This window comes from Moschus berezovskii, chromosome 12, assembly GCF_049115385.1.
Source record: "Moschus berezovskii isolate FMDL1 chromosome 12, NW_MosBer_1.0, whole genome shotgun sequence".
In the NCBI taxonomy this organism is placed as follows: Eukaryota; Metazoa; Chordata; class Mammalia; order Artiodactyla; family Moschidae; genus Moschus; species Moschus berezovskii.
In genome coordinates, this window is record NC_142471.1 from 8,763,282 (window position 1) to 8,786,093 (window position 22,812).

The 22,812-nt window shown below is 43.4% G+C and overlaps 1 protein-coding gene across 1 annotated transcript in view; it reads right to left on the reverse strand.

The window, feature by feature from the left end:
- NID1 (nidogen 1) overlaps positions 1-22,812 on the reverse strand; it is an 88,292-nt gene that overhangs the window by 55,044 nt on the left and 10,436 nt on the right. Inside the window, exons 2-4 of the mRNA XM_055425761.2 lie at positions 8,372-8,671; positions 5,907-6,133; positions 2,972-3,345 (exon numbers count right to left, since the gene is read on the reverse strand). Of these exons, the coding sequence (XP_055281736.2) occupies positions 2,972-3,345; positions 5,907-6,133; positions 8,372-8,671 (901 nt within the window). The remainder of the gene's footprint in view (positions 1-2,971; positions 3,346-5,906; positions 6,134-8,371; positions 8,672-22,812) is intronic.

Sequence of the window (22,812 nt, forward strand, 5' to 3'; positions counted from 1 at the left end):
TCAGCTCCCAGTGGGTCTGTTATGGCTGATGTATCTGTGGATGACTATTCAAATAACACCAGGAATGCACTGTTGGCTACAGAAGACCGACCGTCTAATAAAAACAGTGAAATAACTGGGATCAAGGGCAGAGAAAGATCTCTTTTAAACACAGTTGGGGTTCAGATCTAGGCTTTTTGTTGTTGCTGTTCAGTACCAAGTAATATATTACTATGAGTTGCTGGGACTCTCTATGCTCTCATTTCAAAGTGATGGCTTCACAAATGAGAATTTCAGAGACACCTATGTGGGGTGAAAACAGGATGAGACTCAAAACTCAACATGCATGCACGCATGCTAAGTCACTTCAGTTGTGTCTGATCTTTTGCTGACTCTGACTATGGCTCGCCAGGCTCTGTCCATGGGATTCTTTTGACAAGAATACTGGAGTGGGTTGCCATGCCCTCTACCAGGGGATCTTCTCGACCCAGAGATCAAACCTGCCTCTCTTACATCTCCTGCATTGGCAGGTGGGTTCTTTACCACTAAGGGGTTTCCCTGGTGGATCTGACAGTATAGAGTCTGTCTGCAATGCAGGAAACCTGGGTTCAATCCCTGGGTCGGGAAGATACACTGGAGGAGGGCATGGCAACCCACTCCAGTATTCTTGCCTGGAGAACTTCATGCACAGAAAAGCCTGGCAGCCTGTAGTCCATGGGGCCACAAAGAGTCGGACACGACTGAGCGACTAATACTTTCTTTACCACTAGCACCACGTGGGAAGCCCTCAAAACTCAACGTATGCATATAAACATGCCCATGACCTATCTTGGGGCAGTCACTCTGAGACCAAGCTGTAAGAGCTAGATGTCAGCATCACCCCGGGAAATCCAGGATGCTATGTGTGTAAGGGGAGCCCTGAGACATGAACCCCTGTCTTCATCACGTCACTAAATGTCACCTCTCTACCTCCGTGCCTCCGAAGAAAGTAAGCACACTTCCCTGGGCACCAGATCCTGTCCACGCTTTGGGATACTCGATAAGAACAAACATTTATGATTATTGCTATGAGACAAACCACAACAAGTAAGGGGAAATAAAAATGGGTGAATAACATGGAATGGGGTAGATTTTTCTTTTTTTGAGTGTGATTATTTGTTTATTATTAGCTTCTACTATATTTCTTCAAGGTTTTCAGGTGTGGGAAATGTGACTTTGTTTATCTTAAACTCTTTTTTTTTGGAGGGGGGAGAGTAGATTTTTTGAGGGCCTTATGATAACTTCATAGTAGAAACAATCATAGTAATTATCATTTAAAGGCTTGGGCCATCCCCTTGACAGGAATATTACTAGTCAACCTAAAAGGCAAAAAAAAAAAAAGAACACAGTCTAGTTCCAATGTCTTTTATAAGACAATTCAAAGCATGCTAGGATTCAAATGGTACACTTGAAAATGCTACATTTTCCTCTGAAACTAGCAAAAATCTGATACATTCAGTTCAGTTCAGTTCAGTATCTCAGTCCTGTCCCACTCTTTGCAACCCCACGGACTGCAGCATGCCAGGCTTCCCTATCTATCACCAACTCCTGGAGCTTGCTCAAACTCATGTCCATTGAGTCGGTGATGCCATCCAAACCATCTCATCCTCTGTTGTCCCCTTCTGCTCCTGCCTTCAATCTTTCCCAGCATCAAGGTCTTTTCAAATGAGTCAGTTCTTCGCATCAGGTGGCCAAAGTATTGGAGCTTCAGCTTTAGCATCAGTCCTTCCAATGAACATCCAGGACTGATTTCCTTTAGGATTGACTGGTTTGATCTCCTTGCAGCCCATAGGACTCTCAAGAGTCTTCTCCAACACCACAGTTCAAAAGCATCAATTCTTTGGCGCTCAGCTTTCTTTATAGTCCAACTCTCACATCCATACATGACCACTGGAAAAACCATAGCCTTGACTAGACGGACCTTTGTTGGCAAAGTAATGTCTCTGCTTTTTAGTATGCTGTCTAGGTTGGTCGTAGCTTTTCTTCCAAGGAGCAAGCGTCTTTTAATTTCATGGCTGCAATCACCATCTGAAGTGATTTTGGAGCCAAAGAAAATAAAGTCTGTCACTGTTTCCATTGTTTTCCCATCTATTTGCCATGAAGCGATGGTCTGATATATTGATTTGGCCAAACAGTTAAGTTCATTTGGGTTTTTCCATAACATTTTATGGAAAAAAACAGATGTTATACTTTAAAACCATCCTCGAAAAGTGGATCCGGTTATTTTGTATTTTTAATGTTCACAAACTAACTCTGAAACTGACTGGAGCCTGGAGGAAAAATAATCAACCATCCTCCTTCCATAACCCAAGAGGAAATAAATGTCAAAGATAAACCGTGTCAACAGAGGAACTTCTAAAATGTTTTTTCAGGTGGGTGAATCTATTGCTGATCTCAGAAATCACAAATAAGGAAGGAAATCTGACTTTCAAAATAATTCTAAAGCACTTTTCTCTTTAAAATACACAAAAAAAAGAAGAATAGGAAACTTGAAAGAGGACACATTCTACAGTCTCCATAACCCCAGCCCTAATCCTGGATCCCTTGGTGTCTTTGCAGCCTTTGGGTGCCTCCACCCATGCTCTGGTGGCTTCAATGGTAAAGAATATGCCTTCAACATGGGAGACCTGGGTTCAATCCCTGGGTCAGGAGGATCCCCTAGAGAAGGATATGGCTACTCACATCAGCATTCTTGCCTAGAGAATTCCATGGACAGAGGAACCTGGCAGGCTACAGTCCATGGGGTCGCAAAGAGTCGGACACAACCGAGCAGCTAACCCTTTACTTTTCACTTCACCCATGCTCTGTAGCTGTAAGTTCCACCCCTTTCCTCCAGGCTCTTATCCTTACAAACCTCCAAATAATGCACACAGCTGACATCCCCCAGCAATGCTCCCCTATGCGGAAATCCAAGTATCCAACAGCATACCACCTGCCACACAAATGGCCTTACCAATTCCTGTTTCCTCGACTTCATCCACATCTATGACTTGTGGCTGCTGCTGGGGAAACCTCTCCCCAGGCAGCTGGAAAGACCTGGTCCTCTCCGTGGGGGGTGTGAGGGGTCTCTCAGTAGCCATGCGGCGGGGGGAGAGGTCACTGGGCGTGTTGTATGTGCCACTGTCTCCCCTTCTCGGGGCCTCATGGGGGAAGGAAGTAGTAACCACGTCCTCCTGGCCCAGATGCGTCGCTGAGTCATAATCCTCATCGTCATACTCTGCTCCGTCGTCCAGTCCCAGGTTCGTGTCCGCGGGGACCACGCCACTGGCCGTGGCCGGACTCCCGATCTCAAACACCCAGACGCCCTGTTGCCCAGAGTTGCTGCTCCTAGAGGGAAGGACAGGCTTCTTGGAAACAGGCCAGCAACTTACAAACAGCCCCCACCAACCAAGCAGAAGGAGCCCCGGAGATCCATGTCAATTAAAAACCCCATGGCCTGCTACTGCCCACAGCCTCAGGGCAGGATAGGAGAGCAGATGTGGTCCTGTCTGGTCCTCACAGAGCTGAGACCACCCAGCAGGATACGGTGAAGCTGTATCCAGTGGGCACAACCCTAGCTAAGGCTTCTTCTCAGCCATTCCAGAGGCATGCTCAGGGATATTTTCAGACCTTAAAATGTGTTTATACGAATTGCTGGTCAGTATGAGCAACCTGTTGACTGGATTTGTGTGCATTTTTTTCCATTATGCTGTTTCTGGGGACATGCTGTGATATGACAGTATTTGGTCTTTGTCTCTGGTTCTGGCATATAACCCCTAAGATCCTTGTAATCTCTGGGGTGATAAGAATGCCTTTTGTATGCTAACAAGACGGCTAGTGGCTGGGGACCCTGGGTAGCTTCAGAAAGGCGGTTGGTCGCTAGGAAGACCAAGGCATGATTATAGGGCTGGAATTTTCAGCCCCACACCCTGACTTCCAGGAAGGGGGTGGGGAAGTGGGGTTGGAGATGAGTTAATCACCAGTGGCCAATGATTTAATCAATCATGCCTACATAATAAAAATTCCTAAGTTATCAGGTTGACAGAGCTTTTGGACTGGTGGACACAGGTGAGGTGTGCCAGGAGGGTGGTGTGCCCAGAGAGGGTGTGGAAGCCCCTCGCCTCCTCCTCCCCTCGTACAGTGCCCCTTGCCCAGTGTATCTCTTCTAGTTGGATGTTCCTGAGTTGTATCCTTTATAATAAACTAGTAATAGTCAGTGAAGCACATTCCTGAATTCTGTGAGCCATTCTAGCAAATGATCAAACCCTAGCAGGGAGTCATGGAGACCCCAATTTATAGCTGGTTGATAGCAAGTGTAGGCAGCCACTTGGGACTTGCAAGGGATATCTGAAGTGGGGGCAGCCTTGTAGGACTGAGCCCTTGAGCTGTGAGGTCTGTGCTGATTCTAAGCACTTAGCGTCAGAACTGAATTAAATTATAGGATACCCGGTTGGTATCTGAAGAGCTGAAGAATTAGTTGGTAAGTGGGAAAAAAACCATGTATTTAGCATCAAAAGTTATGAGTGAAAACAGGACAGACTTGGTTTATTAGAAATCCTAACACTGTTAGCTGTGGAACCTTGGACAGGTCTCAGTTTACCCCTTTATGCTCAGAGGATATAGTAAAATGCAAATGATATTCAGAATCTAAAGGCATTTTATAGTTATAAAATACAACAGAATAACTCTAATCTCTACTCCTTGCACTACCATTTTTACTGTTCTGATACTGTTTTACTATCAGAAATTGTATAAAGTGACCAGATTATACAACAGAAAGGAGGGACATACATTATTCAGTGGAGAACACTGAGCAAAAGACTGGGCTGGGACAGGGAATGAGAAACCAAGGAAGTCCTGCAGAAATTGGATGTCTAATCGGTCTGTCTGCCTGGGACCTGAGTAAAGGCAGTGATGTACAAGAGTTTGCTTGAACCAGCTTACAAAAAATCAAATTATATAAACTTAGAATTAAACAAACTATATTAAAAGCAGAGGCAATAAATACTCAAAACTCATCCCACATGAATTATGTTCCTATTAGCTACGTTCTTGAAGTTATCTGAATCGACTGCACCTCTAGGGTGAGAATACTATATAACGGTTCCCCTTTTCTCAGCCTCCAGGTGAGTGACATGATATAACAGCTGAAAACTGGCCATGGTAGAAGTATTTATACCACGGAAATAGGCAAATGCTATAAATGAGTGACGGCTTCCCCAACCTGCATAAAGTCAATTGTTAAATATTTACCAGTACACTGTCAAAGGTCGAGGAGCTTCAGACTCCACTGACAAAATGAAACTGGGAGGAGGAGGTGCTTCATTTTTTAAAGAATAATTAAGTTTAATTATTAGGAAAAAAAAAGTCTGAACTTCCCCTCTTTTGCCAAATTCTACAAAATAGCCCAAGAGAGCACCGTTTCTATTATCACAACATTTCCCACCCCCAGTCAGTATAGGGAAAAACCCTCTCAGCCATGGGTTCACAGCAAGAGATAATTTTGAATAATTTGTATTTCTAACTTTATAGAAGAGATGATAAAATTATTTCAAATAAAAATGATATCTAAAAAGTTGGATGCCTTTCATTCTAAGAGTATATTCCCTGAGTTCATCAGGAAAAAGTACCACATAATATAAAAACTATATACAAAATTTAAATTTTTAATTTGTTTTTGGTCACACTGCACAGCTTAAATGATTTTAATTCCCCAACCAGGGATTGAACCTGGGCTGTCGGCAGTGAAAGCATAGAGTCCTAACCTTTGAACTGCCAGGAAAGTCCCCTAAGACTTTAAATCCACATTTTTAGGTAATGTTCTATAAAGCCCATTACATTATTCTTATAAAACAGTCAGATGAGAATCTTATTAAAGGGAGAATCTACTGAAGAATAAAAAAGCATACTTGGCCAGATTTCCAATTGATTCTCTGTCATTAGCAAATATATTATAAGCTCCGTCACTCTTCCATATTAATCCTACTAAACCTTGGCTGAAAGCAACCACCGCAGGAACCTGGTTCTCCTCCTTCTTTGAGAATGTCGTGTAGAACTGCAGACCATCCTCAGGATAAAGGAAAATGGCATAGGTGCTGGAATCCGAGGAGGCCAGAATGGACTGGAATGTGTTTCTCTGTGAAGATGAGTTAAGATTCAGTTACTCAGGATCTTAAACTGTGCTATTCACCAGACTACATATAAAAAATACAGAGATGGCACTATTTGCACCTGATTCTAAAGAAATATTTTTGTAGCAAGGACAGTATTCCGGAATAATTCCACTTAAATATCTCTAAGGCTATGTCAACATGAAATTTTCTAATTAATCAATGAATACCTTCCACATAACCGTGACCTTCAGGTTAACCAAAAATTATAGAGATGCTACCTCTATCTCTCAAGCAAATTTGCAAATTCTTATCCCCAGAATTTGTTTCCACAGCCATTAAACATATTCAACCACATTTATTATTTAGTTTATTGAGCCCTAGCACTGTTCAGTAAAAAAGAACATGAGCTTTGGGAGAAAACAGATCTGGATCCAACTCCTTGCCCTCATCATTGGCTGAGTGGGGGCATGTTACCTAAGTTCTCGGAACCTTGATTTTTGAATCTGTTAAATGGAGAGAAAATCACCTACTGCACAGAAATGTTAGGAGGACTACGTGAGCCAACATATGAGAATCGGGCAGAGAACGTATTCCTTCACGCTAGTACCTTTCCTGTGCATCAGACATTGCCCCAAGCACTGTGAAGAAGGATAAAAATACATGATCCTGTCACTTGAGAATTTACAGTTTAGGTGGGAAGACTGACATCTGAACAAAACATTCCCAAACTAAAGAATGGGTTCTGTAACCAAGCTGCATGCAGGCAAAGTGCCCAGGGCTGGAAGGGGCGGGGGCAGAGGAGGCTGAGTGAACAAGCAGGCCCTCAGCACGAGCAGTGAGGGTCAGGGAGAGGCCATCACAAGCAGAGCACAACTAGTGCCTGAGATTGTGGCTAAAACAAACAAGCAAAAAGCCTCATCAGGGAATTGCAAATAATCTGGTCCAGCTGCTACAGGGGGGCGTGGAGAAATCAGGACGAGAGGAGACTGGGCTCTGTACAATGAGTCGGGCAGTTATTACTCAAGTAAAGAGGATGCACACTTGAGAAATTCAAGGTTTTATTTTATTGATTTATTTTTTTGCCATGCCATGTGGCATGTTCCCCCATCAGGGAAGGAATCCATGCCTTTGTCATGGACGCATGGAGTCTGAACCACTGGATCACCAGGGAAGTCCCAAGAAATTGAAGGTTTTAAACAGTTTTCAAGCATGCCACTCAGGCGGGTATAGGTGGCAAAGCAAAAAGTGTCAGATTTCTCCAAAGTGTGCTCTATGGGATGCAATGTGCCTTATTGGGGAGGGAAAACGGTAGAGCCAAGAGGTTTAGGGGTGACTAAATTAAATTACGTTAAGCAGGTTTCTGTACTGTAGAGCCTTCCAGAGCAAGACACCAAGAGGGACCTATAGCTTTAGCATTTCCCAAACCTATTTGGCCCAAGGAGCCTTTTTCTTCAAGGACTGTCTGTAGGACCAGTATTCTGTGGTACACACCTTGGGAACCACCAGCCTGGACCATTTCCTCCATTTAAAGATGCTTTTGGACCTTTCACGTTGTACTCTACCCTGTCATGCCATAAAACTTAAATAATGGTGGAATGAAATTATTTTTCCAAGGAGAAAATGAAGCATGTCCTAAAGTCTCACTTCAGATCTAGAGATGGGCTTCTTGACCTGCTCAAATATTTCCCTTCTAAGTGCAGGTCCAAGCTCTACACACCCTAACATCTTTCCCAACCACTGAATCTACAGAAACCACAGCCCTACTTATGAAGAGACCTGTGTCCTGAACCATTCACATGGTACAAATAGATGGTGGGGGGGTTGTCCCCCCAACTAGAACATGGGCCTTGTCTTTAGTTCTTCACATCCCTTGGGACTGCTTTATTATTTTATCACTGCATATTCATAAACTCGTAATAAATTCTCTATCTAGAAACCACCTCCCACTATGTACCACCCAAAGTAAGGGCAGCTAGGGCTGTAATTTATCAACTCTGTTCTTGCCATGTGGCTAGTTATCTCAGGGATCTTGGCTTTCTTTACATTTGATCTTCATTACAACACAGATTTACGTAGCCCTGCACATAAGATTTTGGACATTTCAGACCTGCAATAAATAGCTTACTAGATTTTTCTTTGGATGTCCTATCTTTATCAATCGCATGGACGTGGTGTACATCAGAGTAGCACAAACCAGAAGACCAAAGTGTGCAAAGCCAACATATAAGACTATTTGCCCCTGTGCCTGGACGGGTGCTTACCTTGCCTTCCAGGGTAGGGTCCTTGCTAGGCCCTTGGTAGGGAGCCACGGATTCCCAAGTGACAACCACCGCACTACTGGGCTTGAAAGAGACTTCTGGGAACCCTCTCTGGACACACTCCGCTGCCAGCTGAGTGACAGAGGGAGACAAGTCTTCCCGATAGTAGACCTTCCCCAGGCCATCTGTTGTGTCCAAGTCCGCCAGGAAAGGGGCGACTGCTCCAAAGGTTGGTGGGAAGGGCCCAGGGTGGGTTTCTTTGGCTGGGGGTTCACTCATGGCTATGATGCCATTTGTGGTGACCTGTAAAAAACCAAGCATCATTAAAAGGAGTGCAGAGACTTTGAACCAAATTTTGTGCGTGCTCAGTCATGTCCGACTCTTTATGACCCTATGGGATTATAGCCCACCAGGCTCCTCTGTCCATGGGATTCTCCAGGCAAGAATACTGGAGCAGGTTGCCATTTCCTGACCCAGGGATCGAATCCACGTCTCCTGCATCTCCTGCACTGGCAGGGGGATTCTTTACCACTGAGCCACCTGGGAAGCCCAACCAAATATTGGGGGCCAACCAGATACCCATCAACAAGAGAACAGGTAAATAAATTCTGGTCTTAGCATACACTGGAATACTATATAGTGATTTTTAAAAATACACAAAACAACATGAGTGATTCTCACCCGTATTAAGCTGAGCAAAAGAATCCAGATACAACCGTAGTACATGCCATATAATTTCATTTATGTGAGATTCAGATACAACAGAATTGGCAAAAGACATGATCTGGAATTATAAAACTCGGCATTCTCTTCCTGGAGAGAATAGCCTACTGGAAGGAGCAAGGGCAAGAATCATAGACCTTGGGCCTTCCCTGGTAATCCAGTGGTTAAGAATCTGCCTTGCAATGCAGGTGACACGGGTTTGATTCAGTTGGAGAACTAAGATCCCACATGCCTTGGAGCAACTAAGCCCTAACACAGCAACTAGGGAGCCCAGGAGCTGCAACAAAGACCTGACCCAGCTAAACAAATACATAAATAAAAGAATCACGGGACCTGACTCTGGCATATGACTTGGGCAAGGGTCCTAGACTTCGAGTCTTAGGCTTCCTATGCATGTGCTTTATGGCACAAAAAGCACCATTCAAACATAAGTCATCAACAAAGCCTGCCTTAATTTACTCAACAGATGAACTAATCATGACAAACGAGGGCTGTGCTAGAGCTGCGGATCCACAAATGGGCACAACCCAGATTCTGCTTTCAAGGCACCCACAATCCACAAGGACGTGGAGACTAACGCAAACAGATGAGGAGACAACAAGCAAATGAGAGTCAAGAAGTAAATGTGAATGGACCACGAGGGTGTCATTACTGTGAACAAACAGATCAATGACCTACATCAACAGCTAACATTATTGGATGCTTACCATGTTCCAGACCTCTTATTAATATCTAATCCTCAAAAGAACCCCATAAGAATAGCTATTACTATTTTTTAAAATTCTGAGGGTCATTTTTATTCTAATAAATTTGCTTTTCCCCCAAATTTTTCAAGATACATGTATTATGTGCATGATCAGAAAACAAAGTTTATATGTAAATAAAAGAACATTAAGATTCCAATGGGAAGCAGGCCAAAGGGTATTTCAGACAGCTTTCAAGAAGAAAGACCAATAAGAGGAACATGTTCCATTTCAACCTCACCAGTTATCAAAAGGTGCCAAGAAAAGCAATAAGGGGCTACTCTCAGCTGAGAGTGTTTTTAACAGCCCCGCCAGGCAGATAGCAAGCAGAGTGTCTGGGGTCCCAAAGATGTTTGCATTTGAATTTCTTTTAAAATAAGAAAAATGAGTATGATAATGAATCAAACCTAGATTAAACCTGTCTTTTGCCAATGAAGTTGTCAAATAGAACTTTCGCTATTTGTCATGGAGGACGGACCCAAGAATAGCTGTTACTATTATCCACACTTTTCTGAAGTGGAAAATAAGGTATTAATAAGTGAATCAATTTGTCCAAAGTTACCAGTAAGTGGCAGCACCGGGATTTGAACCCAGGGAGACCAACACCAAATCGACCCTTCTTAACCACTACGTTCACTTAATCACTTAATTCAGCCTTCTTAAAACCAGTTATCAGTTACCACTTCTGGAAATCAGTTATCATGTTTTTTCTTTTTTATCTGCACTGGATCTTCGTTGCTGCATGAGGGCTTTCTCTAGTTGTGGCAAGCAAGGCTACTTTCTAGTTGCAACGCTTGGGTTTCTCACTGTGGTGGCTTTTCTTGCTGCAGAGCATGGGGCTCTAGAGTTCAGGCTCAGTAGTTGTGGCATATGGGCTCAGTTGCCCTGTGGCATGTGGGATCCTCCAGGACCAGGGAACATACCCACGTCTCCTGCATTGGCAGTCAGATTCTTAACCACTGGTTCACCAGGGAAGTCCAGTTAACACTTCTTGAAACCAGTCTAAAGCCTATGAAAATATTGCTGTGTTCTTACCCATTAAAATCCACATTCCCTGGGAAAATGGGGAAGGGATCATAGCTACCCTGGTGATAGGCATGCTTGGGCCTCCTTGCAAAACCAGGCTTAGAATGAGCCTTTGAGCCTCTCCCATATCCTTCCAGGGCTTCCCTGATGACTCAGTGGTAAAGAATCTTCCCACAATGTAGGAGATCCAGGGTCGGGAAGATCCCCTGGAGAAGAAAATGGCAACCCACTCTAGTATTCGGGCCTAGAGAATTCTAAGGACAGAGGAGCCTGGTAGGCTACAGTTCAAGGGATCACAAAGAGTCGGACATGACTGAGTGATTAATACACATATATCCTTCTTAATGCACAGTCCACTGGGGGCAAAGGATACCACACAAGTGGTCTTTTTACTTCTGGAGTCCATGAATTTTTTAAAAAATCCTGACTCCAATGGGAGTGACTTTGCATATGGCACCCTAGATTGCACTGCAAGAAGCTACAGACTGGAAGAACAGGAATGCTTCGAAGGGAGTTGCAGCTGTTCAGGTGATTAGAAGTCCTGTGAGTTTTCCAGGTGACTGACTTCCCTCCCTCCTCTTCCGGAGGCCTCATCATTCAGTCCCTTCAGACCTCACTCCTAGAGGAGGGGGCAGGGGCAGACAAGAAACCCTGTAACACACCAAGAACCAGGTAAAAAGGTTCAGCGTCGAAGGAGCCAATTTGGGCCCCAGGAGGGGAGAAGAGCAACAGGTTTGGGAGTTACTGTGGACTTCGCAAAACCCTCCCATTTTACCAAAGTTCATGGGCTGTTAAGTGGTCAGGTGACATAATTTCAATCACCACCTGGCACCAGCAGTGATTTTCTGGAATGCATGGACAGGCTGTAGAGAAGGGAGCTGGGGAAGGAGCCTCGTCCAGCTGGTCTCTCGCCCTTTTCGCCCCAGCCCCATCCAAACATCTCCCAGCACAAACATCCTGATTGGGTTGCGTGTGGGAGCGTGGGAAACTGCTCACTTTCTCAAGCCACCAGAAGTTGGCAGTTACCAGCTGCCAGTGGGAAGTGATCACACGGAGGCCACATACAGACAACTTGGTTTTAAAAAGCTGTTTTCCAGTGAAATTTAAATCAGGCCAACAGTTTTGAAAATGCTCCCGGTGTCTTTTATTATTGAGAGTCTGGGCACAGGAATGTTCCTATTTTCGCAAGAAATGCTTTAGGAATTGAGGTTTTAGACAAGTATCATGAATCCCTGCCTGCAAATACTTTGGATAAAGACCAGATAACCCTCATTAATATTACCACTATTAGGAAAATTACTTTTCAGCCAGTTTTATGGCACATTCAACTCACTTCTCTGTGATAATGAAAAAAAGATGTCATATACAGAACATCCTGAAGTTTTGATTCTTAAACGTCTCAGGAAACACTTTTGATTTTGTTTTTGTTTTCTCCAGATGTAACAATTAATGGTAGAGTTGATGAACAATGTTCTCTTACATTTGGGTGCCAGGCTCATTTCACAAATCCATCCAGCTTGTAATGCTCCTACTGGACTGGTTTCTTTTCTCAATCGTTTTAAAGTTGAGCGATTCAATAGAAGGGCAGGTGCACAGAAAGAAGGGCCTAAAAGGCCCCTTAGAGGACCAGCAGGAGAGACTGCATACAACTGAGACAGGCTGGTACCTGGGACCCTCTATCTGAGTGCCTGCACTTGCATTGGGACAAATGTCTCCCCAGCAACAGAATACAAAGAAACTATAAAGTACTAAAAATAACCACATGTTCGGGCAGTTGAGACTCATTAACAATAAGATACAAAAGCGCCACAAACCGAGGGCCACTTCTGACCAGCCTGGAGCAAAAGCAGGTAACTGCACATGATCCCTGCACACAGCACCACCAAGGGGGCAGGCAGACCACTGAGGCCTCCCCTTCGGCCCAACTCACCAATCTGCCCCTGCCCTCACCCCATTAGGCGACCAGTTCACTTCTCCCTAGGAGAGCAAGCAAGGGCACCTGTTTCTTGTTTTTGCTCCCTCATGCTACAGCATGAGTCCCCGTAGAGCCTTGCCTGAGCTTCTTGTCTGGCTTCTTATCAATTTCTATTGATTAAAGAGTCCAAGAACTAGGTGCATAACAGCATCTCCAAGGGGATGAGACTGCAGACCACAGAGCATCATGCAGTCCCCCTGTCCAGCTGCCCAGGGCTGTGCCCATAACAGCCATTGACTGACCCAGCTGCTTAAGCCAGGAAACCTGACATTCGGTCTTGACTCCTTCCTCTCTCATCCCATGTTCTGTGTGTCCTGTGTGTCCTGTGTCTGAAGCATACAGCACTTTCTCCACCCCTGAGACCACCAGCACCCTCTTCCCTACCTCCTGCATCCACATAATGGGCTATTTCTCACATCCTCCAGGGCTCCACTGAAATAACACCTTCTGAGAGTTCTTTGCGTAGTATAGTCATTTTCACAATACTGATTCTTCCAAGAACATGGTATATCTTTCCATCTGTTTGTGTCATCTTTGATTTCTTTCATCAGTAATTTTCTGCATACAGGTCTTTAGTCTCTTTAGGTACATTTATTCCTAGGTATTTTTCAAAAGAACTAGGCCAAAAAATTTCACAATTTGTATGGACACACAAAAGACCCTGAGTAGCCAAAGCAATCCTGGGAAAGAAAAATGGAACTGGTGGAATCAATCTCCTTGACTTCAGACTATACTACAAAGTCACAGTCATCAAGAGAGTATGGTACTGGCACACACAAAAAAAAACAGAAATATAGACCAATGGAACAAAATAGAAAGCCCAGAGATAAACCACGCACCAATGGGTACCGTATCTTTGACAAAGGAGGAAAGAATATACAATGGGGCAAAGGCAGCCTCTTCAATAAGTGGTGCTAGGACAACTGTAAAAGAATGAATTAGAACACTTTCTAACACAATACACAAACATAAATTCAAAATGCATTAAAGACTTAAATGTAAGGCCAGAAATTATAAAACTCTTAGAGGAAAACATAGGCAGAACACTGACATAAATCAAAGCAAGATTTGACCCACCTCCTAGCTCAATGGAAATAAAAACAAAAATAAACAAATGGGATCTAATTAAATTTACAAGCTTTTGCACAGCAAAGGAAACTATAAACAAGATGAAAGGACAATCCTTAAAACAGGAGAAAATAATTGCAAATGAAACAATCAACAAAGGATTAATTTTCAAAATATATAAGCAGTTCATGCAATTCAATATTAGAAAAACAAGCAATCCAATTAAAAAAAATGGGCAGAAGACCTAAGCAGATACTTCTCCAAAGAAGACATACGGATGGCCAATAAACAGATGGAAAGATGCTCAATACTGCTCATTATTAGAGAAATGCAAATCAAAACTACAATGAGGTACCACCTCACACCAGTCAGAATGGCTATCATCAAAAAATCTACAAACTCTAAATGCTAGAGAGGATGTGGAGAAAAGGAAACTTTCTTGCACTGTTGGTGGGAATGTAAATTGATACAAGCCGCTATGGATAACAGTAGGAGATTCTTCAAAAAACTAGGAATAAAGCTACCATATGACCCAGCAACCCCACTACTGGGCATATACCCTGAGGAAACCACAATTCTAAGACACATGTACCCCTTGTGTACATTCAGGCTTCCCAGGTGGCACTAGTGGTAAAGAACCTGCCTGCCAACACAGGCAATGCAGAGAATCGGGTTTGGTCCCTGGGTTGGGAAGATCCCCTGGAGAAGGAAATGGCAACCCACTCCAGTATTCTTGCCTGGAGAATCCCATGGACAGAGGAGTCTGGCGGGCTACCGTCCATGTGGTTTCAAAGAGTCAGACATGACTGAAGCAAATTAGCAGCAGCAGCAGTGGTGCCCCGATATTCACTGCAACACTATTTACAATAGCTAGGACATGAAAGCAACCTAAATGTCCTTCAACAGATGAATGGATAAGAAGTTATTTTACATATATACAAAGGAATATTACTTGGCCATAAAAAAGAACAAATTTGAGTAAGTTGTAGTGAAGTGTATGAACCTACAGCCTATTAATAGAGTGAAGACAGAAAGAGAAAAGCAAATCTTGTATATTATATGGGATCTAGAAAAATGATACTGATGAACCTATTTGCAGGGAAGGAATGGAGATACAGACGTGGAGAATGGACTTGCGGACACAGCAGGGCATGTAGAGGATGCGACAAACTGAGAAAGTACTACTGACATATATACACTGCCATCTGTAAAACAGATAACTAGTGGGAAGCTGCTATACAGCATAGGGAGCCCAGCCTGGTGCTCTGTGACAACCTAGAGGGGCAGGATGGCAGAGCCGGGGTGGAGGGGGGTGAGGAGAAATGGGTGGTAAGAAGGCTGAAGCAGAAATACATGTGCTAGAAAAATTTGTTTAATTGCTTACACTTCTCCAGACTCACCATGGTGTTTCACCTGCTGCTGCTGCTGCTACGTCGCTTCAGTCGTGTCCGACTCTGTGCGACCCCATAGACGGCAGCCCACCAGGCTCCCCCGTCCCTGGGATTCTCCAGGAAAGAACACTGGAGTGGGTTGCCATTTCCTTCTCCAATGCAAGAAAGTGAAAAGTGAAAGTGAAGTCGCTCAGTCGTGTCCGATTCTTAGCGACCCCACAGACTGAAGCCCACCAGGCTCCTCTGTCCATGGGATTTTCCAGGCAAGAGTACTGGAGTGGGGTGCCAATGCCTTCTCCCGGTGTTTCACCTACTTAACTGCATAAGTTTTTGCATCTATGGTTCCCTCGGCCTCAAAGATCCTTGCTCAGCTTTCATCCTTGGCAATGTCCCATTTCTCCCTGTAAAGCACTCCTGCCCTCTCCAAGTAGGGTTTACCACCAGCTCCTGTACATTTGCACCTCTCTCTTTTGTTAAAAAAACAACAGGAAAAAAAAAAAAAGAACAAACAAAGAAAAAGACAACATGCCCAAAATGGAGTCACTTATGCTAAGCCCCACATCACCAAATTGAGGCTTAATTATAGTTTCCACTATATGGAATGTTAAATCAGGAACCATCTGATTAGCAGTAGTGAGGTAATCTGCTGGGTAGACCCCTGCTACCCTAAAGAAAAATAACTTTGCAATAATACAACCTACTTTTTTCTTTTGCCAGATAACTTTCCTCTTCCCACTCCCTTCTGCCTAATAAAGTCTTTCATTTCATACAGCACCTCAGAGGTCCTTTCTATTTGCTAGATTGGATGTTGCCCAATTCAAATCAATTTTTGCTCAAACAAACTCTTAATTTTTAAAATATATGCCTCAGTTTATCTTTAAACAGCTTGCAAATTAGCACCTTGGAATCCTGACTCAGGTTCCCTGAGTTGCAATGGCACCAGCACATTCCTTGCTGGAGATTATGTAACAGGGGAGAGCAAATCTGACTCCATATTGGATCTTTCTTTTCCTTTACCCTTTGTATCCTATTGCTTTTGCTACAAGAGTGTTGCCGAGGGCCTGAAGTATACAGGCATTTTCAAGGCTCTGACCTTTAAAGGTTAACACCTTCCATTCACTAGAGATAAAAAGTTGCAAAACAGAGAATAACATTTGTCTTGTTGGAAGTTTATAGGGACATTGTCACCAAACCTACATGGAGGACTGTAAGAACAAAGGATTCTCACACCAAAAAGTTTGCAGCAACCAACACCCCCTCCTGCTTGGAATAAAAAACAACCTGACTCATAACTCGGGGAAGATGGATTTTTGGGACACAAGTGCACCACTTCCTTGGTCTGCGGACTTTCTGAAAAAGCCACTATTCCTTGCCCCAACCACTCTCTCATTTATTGGCTTGTCATGAGGTGAGCAGTAGGAGCCTGGACTTGGTAACTGTTACATGGCAAAATTCTTGTGAATTTTTTGGGGGGCGCTGTGCCATATGGCTTGTGGAATCTTAGTTCCCTGACCAGGGATTGAACCTGTGCCCCTTGCAGTGGAAGCTCGGAGTCCTAACCAGTGCACTGCCAGGGAATTTCCAAAACTCTTGTGAATTGAACGCATTCCTGAGAAAGTCTGTCTGGATCATTGAGGGCTAAAGTAGTAATAATATTATTGTCTTAGGGTTCAGTTCAGTTCAGTTGCTCAGTCGTCTCCGACTCTTTGCGACCCCATGAATCACAGCACGCCAGGCCTCCCTGTCCATCACCAACTCCCGGAGTTCACTCAAACTCATGTCCATCGAGTCGGTGATGCCATCCAGCCATCTCATTCTCTGCCTTCCCTTTTCCTCCTGCCTCCAATTCCTCCCAGCATCAGAGTCTTTTCCAGTGAGTCAACTCGTCGCAAGAGGTGGCCAAAGTATTGGAGTTTCAGCTTTACAATCAGTCCTTCCAATGAACACCCAGGATTGATCTCCTTGCAGTCCAAGGGACTCTCAAGAGTCTTCTCCAGCACCACAGTTCAAAAGCATCCATTCTTCAGCGATCAGCTTTCTTCACAGTCCAACTCTCACATCCATACATGACCACGGGAAAAACCATAGCCTTGATTAGACGGACCTTTGTTGGCAAAGTAATGTCTCTGCTTTTTAATATGCTATCTAGGTTGGTCATAACTTTCCTTCCAAGGAGCAAGCATCTTTTAATTTTATGGCTGCACCAATACTGCCTAGCTGAGGTTTTTGGTAGAGTAAATAATACATTGCTTCTTTATTGAAAAACAGCCACATCCAGCACATTGACCCATGTAAATACCTCCCTGAATCTTGCTGACAGTTTACAGTGCTAAAAAAGAAGTTCCTTCAGCAAAGGTAATGTTCAGCCTAATGTTTTACTAGCACAACTTAACACCCCTGTACAGAACACACCTATTCATTCACCCCAAGGAATACACCAAAAACCAGGCTCTTCATCCAGCTGCACCATCCATTACGTCACAAAAGGCCTCTGGTGAAAATGCAAGCCCCACACAGCTAACAGCTGGATCCACTTACAATCCTGTCAACTCTGTTGACAGTAAGAAGAGGTGGGACAGAGCACAAACTCACAATGGAGGAGTGGTCCCCGTTTTAAAAAGCACTTCCAATCTCCGTGCACCTTAGAGACACGCGAAGCCTGGGAGAAAGTCAAAGGCAGATGCTCCAAACATTAAAATTACATGTTAGATTTCTCACATTAAGTGCTCGCTGAAGCAGTGAAACAACATCCATCTTTTTTGGCTTCAGTGAGCCTAGTAGCAGAACCTCAGGGCACAAAGCAGCCTGCCACACTGAGGGGAAATCCTTCTTTAGAACAGATGTGGTTAAAAATACTTGAGGGAGGCACAAATAAGAAACAAATGGGCCCCTTTTAGAAATGCAAATAGCTGTACTGGGAAGACAATGAAATTCGTAGGAGTTGCAAAAGCAAACTCCAAGCGAGTGAGGAAGCAGGAACCTGAGGTAAAGTAATTTGGGGCCAAGAAGGAAAAGGCAGCAAATGCTTCCTGCTAAGTTGGAGGCCTTTTACTAAAGCTGTTCACATTTTTAAAAGTTTAATACCACCACCCTGCTTTTCAGGTATATGAAACAGACAAAGAAATGACAAGAGTTAATTTAGCTTCCAGTCACACAGTCCGCAAGAGCTGGGACCAAGATTTGAAGCCACACCAGGTCGGGTCCATGACCTGTGCTCTTCAGCCATGTACTTTAGAGAAATTGGGAGCAAAAGTACTCGAAGTTGTAAAGCTTCATGGGATGGCTTCATGCTTAGAGGTCAGGCAGCTAGAAAAACTGGAAAACAAAAAGGGCCTAAGAAAACAAAAACTTGAGAAAGAAGCCCCTGAAATGGCCTGAACTAGTAACAGTCAAAGATTGACTGATTCCAGCTTAGAGCCCGAAGTGGGACCTGGGGCCTGACCCACTTTTTAAAAAAAATTTGGCTGCTGCATGTGGGATCTAGTCCCCTTAGCAGGGATTGAACCCAGGTCCCCTGCACTGGGTACGTGGAGTCTTAGCCACTGGACCACCAGGAGACCCCTGACCCACTTCCGTGGTATTTGACAGTTTACAAAGCATTTTTACTCCAGCTATCACAGTGAAGCTGGTAAGTGCACAGGAGCTCAGTTGTGTCCAACTCCTTGTGGCCGCATGGATGTAGCCCGCCAGGCTCCTCTGTCCATGGAATTTTCCCATAAAGAATACCAGAGTGGGTTGTCATTTCCTACTCCAGGGGATCTTCCCGACCCAGAGATCAAATCTGCGTCTCTTGTGTCTCACGGCATTGGCAGGCAGATTCAATATCATATTCATCCTTCATTTGAGAAAAAAAAAATCAATTTCCGTTTTTATAAGACTTGCCTAAGATCATACACTAGAAGTGCCAGAACAAAACTCTTAAGTCTAAATTGCAAATGTTTTCTCTTAACCCCACTGAGCCAGGGAAATGACTCTGGCTTGAATTAGAAACAGAAACAAAAGGATTAGCAGATTAAAAACAAGGGGCAACATAGGGGTAATAGTTAAAAGATGAGTCAATGTTTTAAACTTAATCCAGCTAATGCCTAATGAGAGGCTCTGGATCAGTCAGCCATTTCTTCTGCAGGGAATTACTACTGAGACATTGAAAAGTGGTTGGGAGTCTTTAAATTTTAACTGCTGATGTGTCTATCACAGAAGAGGTAGAAGTGACCTTCAGCATTCCAGGACAGCAGGTGATCACGGAAGGGAAGAGAGGGACCTTATCCAAACCGGCAGTCTCTGGGGAGAAGCCTGCCTCTCTAACACCCCCGATGGAAAAATCAGAAGTCTACCTGTGCTGACTAGGGCACCAGGACTCCCTGAATTTGGATTATATCAACCCCTTAATTTGAGCATCAAATATCACAAGGAAAGAATTAAGCACTCATCTGCCTTTCCAGATTGAACCAAGTCAGTATAACCCCAAAGCCCCATCTGACGAAGGACTTTCACTTCACATGTGAAGCCAGCTAATAATGTATTAACTGAAAGAATGCTAGAAACCAACCAGCAAAGGCAACAAGCCAACAGCAAGACACAACAGAACACCATTTTGCAACCCTTAATTTAGTAATTGATTTAGGCAAAGAGTATCAATAGTTGCTAAAGACATTAAGTGAAAGGTTGGTGAGCAAGAGGACAGCTGTGTAAAGTCAAAGTATCACCCCATTGCTTACCATCTGCTCACAAGGGGGAAAATGTACCCAACAGACATGATCTAAGCTGTCATCACCTTGACACAAGCAGCTAACAGAGTAAGCAGACATGACTTGCCTCCTGATGTTATACAGTGTGACACGCTCAGCTTCACTCATGAAATATTCTTGTTAAATGTTTAACATCATTAACATCATTTCATTAACATCAATGAAAATACGAACCCAATTAAAAATGAGCAAGGGATATGAACAGATGTTTCTCCAAAGCAGATATACAAACAGCCAATAAGGACATGAAAAGATGCTCAACATCATTAGCATCAGTTCAGTTCAGTTCAGTTCAGTCGCTCAGTCATGTCCGACTCTTTGCGACCCCATGAATCACAGCACGCCAGGCCTCCCTGTCCGTCACCAACTCCCGGAGTTCACTCAAACTCATGTCCATTGAGTCGGTGATGCCATCCAGCCATCTCATTCTCTGTCATCCCCTTCTCCTCCCGCCCCCAACCTTTCCCAGCATCAGAGTCTTTTCCAGTGAGTCAACTCTTCGCATGAGGTGGCCAAAGTATTGGAGTTTCAGCTTTAGCATTAGTCCTTCCAATGAACACCCAGGACTGATCTCCCTTAGAATGGACTGGTTGGATCTTCTTGGAGTTCAAGGGACTCTCAAGAGTCTTCTCCAGCACCACAGTTCAAAAGCATCAATTCTTCGGCGCTCAGCTTTCTTCACAGTCCAACTCTCACATCCATACATGACCACGGGAAAAACCATAGCCTTGACTAGACGGACCTTAGTTGGCATGGGGTCGCTAAGAGTCAGATACGACTGAGTGATTTCACTTTCACTTTTCACTTTCACACATTGGAGAAGGAAATGGCAACCCACTCCAGTGTTGCCTATGGGAATGTTAATGGTACAGCTTCTCTGAAAACTGGTTTGACAGTTCCTCAAAATGTTAAACACAGAGTTACCATAAGATCTAGCAATTCCACTCCTAGGTATATCTAAGAGACCTGAAAGCAGATGTCCACACAAAACCTGGACACAACATTCATAGCAGCATTATTCCCAACAGTCAGAAAGGAGAAACAAGCTGAATATCCATGAGCTTATGGATGGACAAATTCAACAACAGAATATTATTTAGTCATAGAACCGGGAACTGATGTGTACAGCCAAGTGGACGAGCCTTGAAAATCTTATGGTGGGTGAAAGGAGCCCGTCACAAAGGATCACATGTTGTATGATTCTATTTATGTGAAAAGTCCAGAGCAGACACATCTATAGAGATGGACACAGGCTGGGGGAGGTGGGGAGAGATGGGAATGATTGCTAAAGGTTACTGGGCTTGTTTGGGTGGGGGTGGCGTGGGGTGGGGTGGGGTGTTAGCAAAATATTCCAGAGTTAGACCATGATGACGGTTGCAGTTCCCTGGGATATACAAAATCATTGAATTGTACACTGTAAAGGGGTGAATTTTATAGTACGTTTTAAATTATATCTCATAAAACTGTTATTTAGAAAATCAAGGAAGTGTACCAAACAGGAGGGAATGTGTACATACACATGTTTATACATTTGAGAATCTCTCTGCAAGGAGATAAAAAATTCATGAATAGTAATCATCTCTGGGGAGAGAACAATGGGGCTGAAGGCCAGGCTAGTAAGATAACTTAGCACTGTTTTTGCGAGTTTTTTTTTTAACCATTTGCACTGTCTTACTATTCCCCAAGTTAATTTAAAAATAAAATTCTACATTTTCTAACAAAAACAATGTTTAACCTGAATATTTCCAAAATTACCAGTTTTCAGATATTATAGAGATGCAATAACAGGCTAGACTACATTACAAAAAAAGTCAAATGCAGAAAGTAGGACATTATATAGGACAATAAGCAGTGACCCCAAATAACTTGATAAATCAAAAGTGGGGAGAGGATCAGTAAAATTAAAAGAGACTAAAGAGTCAAATGCAGCACTTGTCATTCTTTGGTCCCCAGTCCGAATAATTCTAGCTTATAAAGACAGCTTTGGGGGTATCAGAGATTTGATATGGACAAGGCATAAATTGAAAATAGGAAATTATTATTGATTTTGTCTTTGTTATTATTGATTTTGTTTTTGTTATTATTTTGTTAGGGCTTCCTTGGTGGCTCAGGCAGTAAAGAATCTGCCTGCAATGCAGGAGGCCTGGGTTCAATCCCTGGGTCGGGAAGATCCCCTGGAGGAGGAAATGGCAACTCACTCCAGTATTCTTGCCTGGAGAATTCCATAGACAGAGAAACCTGGCAGGCTACAGTCTATAGGATCACAAAGAGTCGGACACGACTGAGTGACTAACACACACACATTGATTTTGTTTAGTGTGATAAAAGTATGCTGGTTAGTTAGGGAAATGCTCATATTGTTTTAGGAATGCATATTAAATATTTAGTGAGGAAATGTCATACTGACTTTAATTTACTTTGGATACATGAGTAAAGAAGAATTAATTAAATAGGGAAAATGCTAACAATGGTTACATTTATGTACTGTGTCTATGGGTGTTCATGATACTAATTTCTCCCCTTTTTTATACGTGTGTGAAAACACTTCTAAGTAAAAATTAAAGGGACTTCCCTAGCAGTCAAGTGAAGACTGCACTTCCACTGCAGGGGGAATAGGTTCAACCCCTGGTTGGGAAACTAAGATCCCATATGCCCTGTGCCACAGCCAGAAAAAAAAAAAGTTAAAGGAAAAAATTTACCTGAGGAAAAAGCAGTTAATAAGCCTGCTCCTTAAGGACTAAGAACCAAGTTTTTTCACAAGCAATGCAAT